General features: G+C 49.7%; 1 protein-coding gene across 5 annotated transcripts; it reads left to right on the forward strand.

Annotated features, from left to right (window-relative positions):
* The first annotated feature begins 2,793 nt into the window (after nucleotides 1-2,793).
* LOC101775916 lies at nucleotides 2,794-4,990 on the forward strand. 5 transcript variants are annotated; one of them, XM_022824785.1, is made up of 4 exons: nucleotides 2,794-3,038; nucleotides 3,189-3,424; nucleotides 3,513-3,596; nucleotides 3,867-4,990. In XM_022824785.1, exons 2-4 carry the CDS (start codon nucleotides 3,250-3,252, stop codon nucleotides 4,616-4,618), a joined length of 1,011 nt encoding a protein of 336 aa, XP_022680520.1. In that variant the 5' UTR covers nucleotides 2,794-3,038; nucleotides 3,189-3,249; the 3' UTR covers nucleotides 4,619-4,990. The 5 variants fall into 5 exon arrangements, with proteins under 5 accessions (XP_022680520.1, XP_022680519.1, XP_004961048.1 ...); XM_022824784.1 differs by having other exon boundaries at nucleotides 2,796-3,038; nucleotides 3,107-3,424; nucleotides 3,858-4,990; XM_004960991.4 differs by having other exon boundaries at nucleotides 2,796-3,038; nucleotides 3,858-4,990.
* The last annotated feature ends 3,356 nt before the right edge of the window (nucleotides 4,991-8,346 follow it).

Genomic DNA, 8,346 nt, shown 5'->3' on the forward strand with positions numbered 1-8,346 from the left:
CTTGTCTAGTAGAGCTGCTAACTTAGTTTGGTAAAATGAACCTAGAACTGGAAGCTAAAATATTGAAAGTAAGGGCTAACTTAGATTGGTAAATGAACATAGAACCCGTGGCTATGAAGTAAGGACTTACTATAGTCGCTTTGGCAACAACAAACCCTCAGCCAGAAAGCCTTGCATGTCTAGAAGTTGGTGGAGTAGTACCACCGGTCGGTTAAGTCTTATTGAGCATAGTCGCTCAGCCTTGTTGTGGCACATCTTTTCAGGTGATGTTGACGTCTCTGAGTTTGCTACAAGTGGCACTTGGCCTCCCCAGCTTCGTCCTGGGTGGACGGTCGAGTGGGATCCCTCCTTGGACGGCGAGGATGGGAACCATTGATGTCATGATCGACCTCGTCGTGACGTCCGCCATCGGCGCTACCTTCCATTTGTGTATTTCCGCTACTTAAGAACTCTGCGAACTATGTTTGAATTTCGAACCTGATGTTGTAATAAAGTAATGCACTTGTTTATTTTGATCGATCTATTGTATTCTCTGGAACCACTCACCTTCGTGTGGATTATGCTTTCTTGGTCCTGTGGAGTGGTTTATTGGATGAAATCAGACGGACTGCCGAGTTAACTTGATTAAAGCACATGATCGCATGTTAGGCGACTTAATTGTGCTTTAGCTAAGTTAATTAGGACGGTTCCGCCACAGTTGCCTATGCTATTCAGTAAGTCTTATGCATGCTCCTTGCGATCCTCATCTTGTACTTGTCAAGCGCATCCTACACTATGTTAAGAGCACGTTATCCTCTGGTCTTCACATTGGCACTGGATCCATGGACACTCTCACAGCATATTTTGATGCAGATTGGGCTGGTTGTCCTGATTCGCGGCGTTCTACTTCAAGCTAGTGTGTCTATCTTGGTGACACTCTAGTCTCCTGGTCTTCGAAGCGGCAGACTACGGTCTCTCGCTCTAGTGCTAAGGCTGAGTACAGGCTGTTGCACATGTTGTGGCAGAGTATTGTTGGATGCGGTAGCTTCTGCACGAGCTTCATGTTCCCCTCTCCAAGGCTACGCTCGTCTACTGTGACAATGTTAGTGTTGTCTATATGACAACCAATCTTGTTCATCATTAACAAACGAAACACATTGAGATTGGCATCCACTTCGTCCGCGAGAAGGTTGCATTGGGAAAAGTTTGTGTTCTTCATGTTCCTTCCTTGCATCAGTATGCTAACATCATGACTAAGGGTCTTCCTGTACAATTGTTTACTAAGTTTAGGTCCAGTCTTGGTGTCCGCCGAGCTCCCCCCATAACTGCGGGCGGACGGGTATTAGAAATAAATTCCTATAATAGCAGCCTAACCGGCTTCCTGTAACTGAAGCCTACTCGCCCCCCCCCCCTTGTACAACTATATATGAAAGGTCACCCCCTCCCTCCTAGGGTGTGATGTGTGATTGCCCAACTCTCTACATTTAGCACCAAGTGTGCTGCCTTACAAGAAAAGGAAAGAAGCATTCAGAAAGGGAGAAGAGAGACCCACAAAATTTTAGAGTGCAGCCTCCACGAGGAGAAGAACAGAGAGATCGAGAAAAAGGGAGATTGGAGAGGAGAACTTGCGAGAGAGCAAGAGGGATTCATCCTCAAGGTTGTGAAGGTTCAGATCCACATCCTTGGTGCCTCCAATCTGTTGTTCCACCACTCTTTGGTGAGATCCTTCCATACCCTAGCTTTTAGCCCCAAATCTTGTTGTTGATGTACAAGATGGTGAAATCTTGATGTATGTGAGCCTCTAGTGCTATCTAGAGAAGAACTTGTTGTATTCCCACAAGGATACAGTGGAATAAGATTTGGCTAGCTTAGTCCTATGGTTTTTCCCCGATTTGAGGTTTTCCACGTTAAATTTGGTGTCCTCTGGTTGGTGTGTTTCTCAGTTGCAAGTTGCAATCGGTGATGAGATCCGGTTGCAATTATTGATATATTCCTGCTGCAATTTCCTCCAAATATGTGTGATGCATATGTTGCCCTTCATGAATAGGTTGACATCATGTGCTTGCTGAGATTATTAGCTCCCGCTGCGTGGTTATCCCAACATAGAGCGTGTGGTCGTGGGGGACAGCAGCAGCGCACGCGGCCGGTGCTGAAGCGCGTGGGGTGGCAGTGCTCGTGGACGCAAGGGATGATGGCTGCACGGGGGAATCGGCGCAGCACAAAAGGCATCCATGGCGCGTAGGGGCGGCAGCGGCTGCGTACAACGACGACGGAGCATATGTGGCGGCGGCGTGCATCGAGTGAAATGCGGCGATAGAAGGGACCTTCGCGGTTGAGGAAGAGGATTGCATCCCACGGCTGGGGTTCTCCGTCCGGATCTCAAACACTAGAAGCCTATTAATAAACGGGCTTCCAGAAATTATATAGGTTCATGGAATGAACTGGCTGGCTGAGGAAACTGTGACTTCTGAGGCCATCTGATTATATGTGATTATTTCATTGATCTGAGTGAAGCATTTTTCTTGTCATTTCTTTGTGGTCTTCTGCGAACGAAATATGCACACTCCAAAGGATGCTATATCTCCTCCAGTCCAGAAAACAAGTCCTTTTATTCTGATCGGGGAAAATGGGGTTCAAACCTTTTTTTCAATTCGGTCGGAAAAAGTGCACGAGTCATTCCTTGGCCCAGCCGCAAGCCCACAACAGAACTGGCGCAATGGGTGTGTAGGCCCGGCCCAAATTTCGCAACGGACTGGCTCCTCTCTCACGCACGGCTCACGTGAGCCCGAAATCCGAATCAAGTCCCCAAGACCCCAACCCTCACTCCGTTCACTGCGCACGGTTCACGCCAGGCGGCGGCGCCGCTAGTGGCGGTCGTTGCGGCAACCACAGTAGCCGACGTCCCCCACACGCTCGCGGAACACGTCCGCGTGACTCCCTGGCGGCGCCCCTGCCCGCGCGACTCCCCGGCGGCGTGCCTCGCCCGCGGCCTTTCCGGCGGCACAGCCTCCGCGCGACTCCAGGCGGCGGTAGCAGCCTCCTCGACCCTCCCCTCCACAGTATGTCTCCTGCTTCCTCTTCTTCCTCCCTTATCTTCATGGTTCTAGCTTTTTCTTCTCCATTGTAGTGCTCGGGAATCGATCTAGAATTGGGGGCATATGGATCCTGCGGAGGTTCCTGAAAGCTAATATTTTTCCTCTCCGTTGAAGCCGGTCAGTATATATGTAGGCCAAGCTGCACACTTGTCTGAAGAAACTATTTGTTTTTAAGATGAAGTCTAAGGCCAACGGGAGCATACAGAAGGCAGGGAAGGCTAATGATGTCCAAGGAGGACCAAACTGGGTTCTTGTTGCAGGAGGAGTTTTGCTTAGCACACTTTCAGTCAGACTTGGGTCCAAATTGAAGCAAATATTTGTAACCAAGCAGCAAAACACTTCTAACAAAGGTCTGGGTTCACCCATTTGAAGTGTAACCTGTATCACTTTTCCATCTTTAAATGCTTGCTGCCGAGTGCTGACTATGCAAAATTGCAGCCAAAAGAAGGCCTGGGGCATGTGATCTGCACTCCAACCTCTACAGGTTTAGTGATCAAACCAGCTGCCACTGTTTTATGTCAGGTTATTTTCTGTACCTTTTTAGTATGATCCATTGCCTACCCCGCATCAGAACCTTGCACCTATACACAATGTTGATGTTCTTCATATGGCATTAAATTGAGTACTATACGTCTATACAGAACTGCTATGTGCCTATCATATAATTTTGAAACTGCAGGATTTATTTCTCCATTGAAGAATATGCCGCAGCATAAACACTGAAAATTCTCCATGAAGCTAAATATGGAAAACAAAATATTTATCCCTGGTTATCATATGCAGGGCACGCAGATGGTGGAGTGGAGGTCAAGCAAGTACCTCAAAGTCCTATATCCATATCAACTGAACCATCCAATCTTCTTGTGAAGATAGCAGCACCAGAATCAAGCAAAGAGAACAGTGGTGTCATGTGGTCATCATCGCCTGACCAGCTTGAAGATCCTCGCAAGCCATTTCAGCACTCAAACTGTTCAGGCTCTCCCTCTGTTTCAGAATCAGGATCTGACATTTATACCAAGCGAGAGGTCATACAGAAGCTGAGGCAGCAGCTCAAGAGACGCGATGAGATGATCATGGAGATGCAAGCTCAGATTGCGGATCTCAAGAACTCTCTCACCATCCAGGTGACACAGAACACCAACTTGCAGTCTCAATTGGATGGCACTAACCGAGATCTGTTTGAATCTGAGAGGGAAGTTCAGCATCTGAGGAAGATCGTCGCAGATTATTGCGTTGCAGAGCCGCTCTTGCACGATAAGCCTTTTCAAGATGGACAGTGGCAATCAAATGGCACCAATGGGCATGTTAATGGCTATTCTGACAGTAGTATTGATGACCCTGTGTTGCACTTTAACGGTGTTGAGAAGAGGAAAGGAGAGGCAGAGAGGGTGGAGTTGCTTAAGAGAGAGGTCGGTGAGCTGAAGGAAGTTATCGAAGGCAAGGACTTCCTGCTTCAGAGCTACAAGGAGCAGAAGGTTGAGCTGTGCTCTAAGGTCAGAGAACTGCAGGAAAAGCTCTCAGCTCAAGTGCCGAACATCTTGTAGTACTCTAGGGTTACCTTTCTCCATGGACCAGAAGGTGGGTCTCTGATAGAATAAGCAGGGCTTTGCGGAAGAAGCTCACAGCAAAAATCACCAAAATCTTTGCTAGGGTCTTTGCAGAATGTTAGGATGATGCTTTTATCCCATTTTAGTCATGATGTCAAGTCGATTTGCTTTCAGAATGTTAGGAACTAGGAAGGGTCTTTTCTTTATTCATTCATTTGTCAGACCTAGGTAGTTGGTAGTGAAATCAATGGTGAACTTGGTGCTAGGTATTTGTACAGGTTTTCGATTCAAGTACAATTGTGTATTGCGCCTCCTCCTTTGGAATGGATGGTTTGCTAAGCCCACGTATGTCATTGCCTCAATTATTGACGTGCATGTGGTGTCTTATGTTTGCTAAGAGAGTTCATTTTGAGATGTTTTAGTTGGTTGATCGCATTGGGGAAAGCATAGATTTCTGCTTCTGCGGCTTCTGCCTGCCAGTGCCAAGTCGCGAGGAATTCATCAGTCTTCCTGCTGCCACCAGTATAGGCCATGCGTTTCCATCATGAATTGCGTTATTGCTGCCAAGTGTCAGCAACATTGTTGCGCCCTGAAACAAACTGCCACTTTACCGAGCCCTTTCTGTGGCGCTGCATTTGTGGTGGCAGGGAGGAGCGCCAGGTGCGTTCTCCCATCAGATTTGTGCCGCAACTTGGACGGATGAGCACCAGGAAAAATGCATGTAGGCGAGCTGGACTTCACTCCCAGTCCCAGCCGGGTGGATCGTCATTGGAACTTGGAACGGAAGGCCAAGAAAGATGCCAGGCCTCATTGGCTCGTTCATTCATTGGCGTCAACTCCTGCTGCGATGGCGAGGAGCCCTCCGTCCAAGGCAGCTCAGGTCAGGCGCACGCATTCATTCGCTGGCCGGCCAGGGAGCCCCTCCAATTCAACTCTCCTCCGCCCCATTTAACCAGACAAGCGGCCATAGACTCTCGCACAGTGCTCGTTGGCAACGGAAGTACAGAGCCAACGGCGGGTGCGCGTCGTGACGCGCGATCTGTGGCCGTTCGCATCGCGCCACAGAATGACAGAATAGGTAGGTTCGTAGTCGTATGATTGATGAGCTGCCAACGCAACTAGCTTTAGCTAGGTCGTCGTCCATGGCCGGAGGGCGCAACAAGAGTCAGCAGCCGGGCCGGCCGTGTCCTGATCGACGACGCCTCGCTCGCCTACCCGGATTCGAGTCCGTTAATCCTCGAGAGTCCGCTGAGATATTTAATTTAATTCTAGTATAGGAACGAAGAATAAGACGGGCCCCACCATTTGCCTCCCCTCCGGCAGTGGCACACGCAGGTTGTCTGATCGCCACACTCGTACTCCTCCTCCTACTACAGCTGGATCCCGGGTCCGATCGGAGCCGTCCATCCCCGCATCCGACGGCTGTCAGGCAGCCAGCTGGAGCCCGTGGTCCCACGGCCAGTCCATGAGCTGGACGCGGCGGGCGGCAGTGCCCGTGCCCGCACGGCACTGCAAGGGGAGGAGATGCTGCAGCTGCGTGACCCCATCCATCATCCGCGCGGCCGCGACGTGCAGACGCCGCACGCCTGCCAGTGCCAGTGCCGATCGGTCCAGGTCCAACGCGGACACACCCCCGGCCGGCCGGCCGGCCGGTCAGCCAGCCAGCCCACCTGTCATGTGAGAGAGCAGCAGCGGGCGAGGTCATCAGTCACCAGGCCCACCCGGCGACCGGCCGCCTCACATGCCGCGGCGCTCTCACGCCCCCGCGCCCGGCCAACGCGCCGCCTCGGAGGCTTGCGCTGCGGGATGCCGATGGCTAGCTGTAGCCGGAGACATGACGGTGCGAGAGCAATGTGTGTGTGACCGATAGTGTTGCGCAGCCAGCGCCAGGGCTGTGTCGAGTATGTGAGAGCTAGCTGGCTATAGGCCAATGCAGGCCCTTGGCACTTGCTGCGTTCGCAGAGAATCTCTTTGGTGACGTATTTCTCAGGACACTGACCAGTGATGACCGCGCTGCGACAAAGCGTACAGCTCTAGCGCATCTGGTGTGTATGTACATGGCCATTGCAATGTCACGATGATTCCGTTCGTGTGACGAGTAGCTAGCTAGGAGAGGACACCACTCGAACCGAAAGAACGATGGAACTACATGTACATATAGCACAAATGCCCAATGGGCTATATATATGTATATATATAAATATAAATCGCTTCGTCCAAACAGCTACTAGGTTCTTTTCTTTCGGTGTTCCTTTGGCCTATAGCCATATACTATACAACTTCGCGTCTCCTCCCTCCAAACAGGGAAAGGTAGGTTGCTGTCCGTGTCCGCTCATGGTTTTCAGCGCTGATCACAGTTGCAGCTTTGGAGCCACGCACATGAATGCATCGCCTGCCGTCCCTGGATTTCAGCGCAGCAGCCCGAGTGAGAAGGGGGTCGGGACACGCAGGGCTGCCCAGAGACGGAGCGATGGAGTGGGCAAAGATGGAACAGGGGTGGACTCAACAGTCAACAGACAGACTACAGAGGGAGGGGAGGCCATGCCATTGCCATGAAAAATGAAATACTGAAATGGGGCATGCAAAAGCCATTGTCGTCGTCTCTCGCTGATCTCCAACCATATCCTGTCTCTGTCATCATCATCACGGCCTCACCTCGTAGACCTAGCTGCTCACCATCGCAGAGCACGCACACAGTGATTCAGCTGGGGATCGGAGACGGCAGACTGACAAAGGGGGAGGGCACTGAAAGCAAGTACGTGACTCAGCATGTGGAGCACGTGCAGGGCAGACCCACTCGCGTGGCTGGGCCGGATTCAAGCCACATGTCGCGCGCATTGCTCCTGCAACCTCAAACCCAAGCACAATTTAATGCACTGGCATTGATTTTTCCGAATTACTGTATCGAGTTTGAATTGTTTGATCGTGGAGTTCATGCATTTCAAACAAGACTTCAAAACGTATCATTGACTTGTTCAGCGTGATGTGGAATAATTAACCAAGGCATGCAACTTCATCTACTACTAGGCCTGCCACTTCATCTACTACTAGTCCATAAGGGAGGGTATGGACAAACCCACCCTTGTTCGTACCCAAATCCAAATATATATTATACAATCCTCACCTTCTCCATTCTCACCCATATCAAATGGTTAATTAATTTTGTACTAGATCCTAAATTTACCCTCCCATACCCTACACTCCCCATTTCTAATGGGTATATATATTTCTACTCATATCCTCCCCATTTGAGGTGGGTGTGGATTTGGGTATGAATTATGGATACCCAACAACAGTCCTATCTACTACGTACCTAGCCATTCGTGTTCTATTTTGACCTGCCCACGTGGCTAAGTGTTGTGTGGTGAGATTACATTTATATTAGTTGTCTATGTTTCGATCAACTTTTCCTTGGACGTATAACTTTCTTTTACACGAAACAAGTACGACAATGTAATAGAGGTATATGATATTCTCTAAAAAAAATAAATTTGCATGTAGGGCGTTACAAGCAATCATAGCAAAAGGCGTGAAGTGGAGTAGTCAAGCGAATGCTAGTATAACCCTCTCTACACAATTGTGCATTCTTTTGCTTTAGAGGGAAAAAATGTGAAAGAATTGAAGAAGGGGGAAAGACCGTACAGAAAGAGGTAAAGAACATGCCTGTCACGTCGCATTCCCTTGTGAGGCAGGTTGTGCCATTCTTAGATCTAGGAAAAGCCAGC

Source organism: Setaria italica, chromosome III, assembly GCF_000263155.2.
Source record: "Setaria italica strain Yugu1 chromosome III, Setaria_italica_v2.0, whole genome shotgun sequence".
Lineage (NCBI taxonomy): Eukaryota > Viridiplantae > Streptophyta > Magnoliopsida > Poales > Poaceae > Setaria > Setaria italica.

Excerpts from the sequence above, each read along its gene's own strand:
- LOC101775916 (XM_022824784.1), top strand. The coding sequence starts at position 3,250 with ATGAAGTCTAAGGCCAACGGGAGCATACAGAAGGCAGGGAAGGCTAAT. Across the intron at positions 3,425-3,512 it reads GCAAAACACTTCTAACAAAG|CCAAAAGAAGGCCTGGGGCA; the intron begins GTCTGGGTTCAC and ends GCAAAATTGCAG. Across the intron at positions 3,597-3,857 it reads CTGCCACTGTTTTATGTCAG|GGCACGCAGATGGTGGAGTG; the intron begins GTTATTTTCTGT and ends TATCATATGCAG.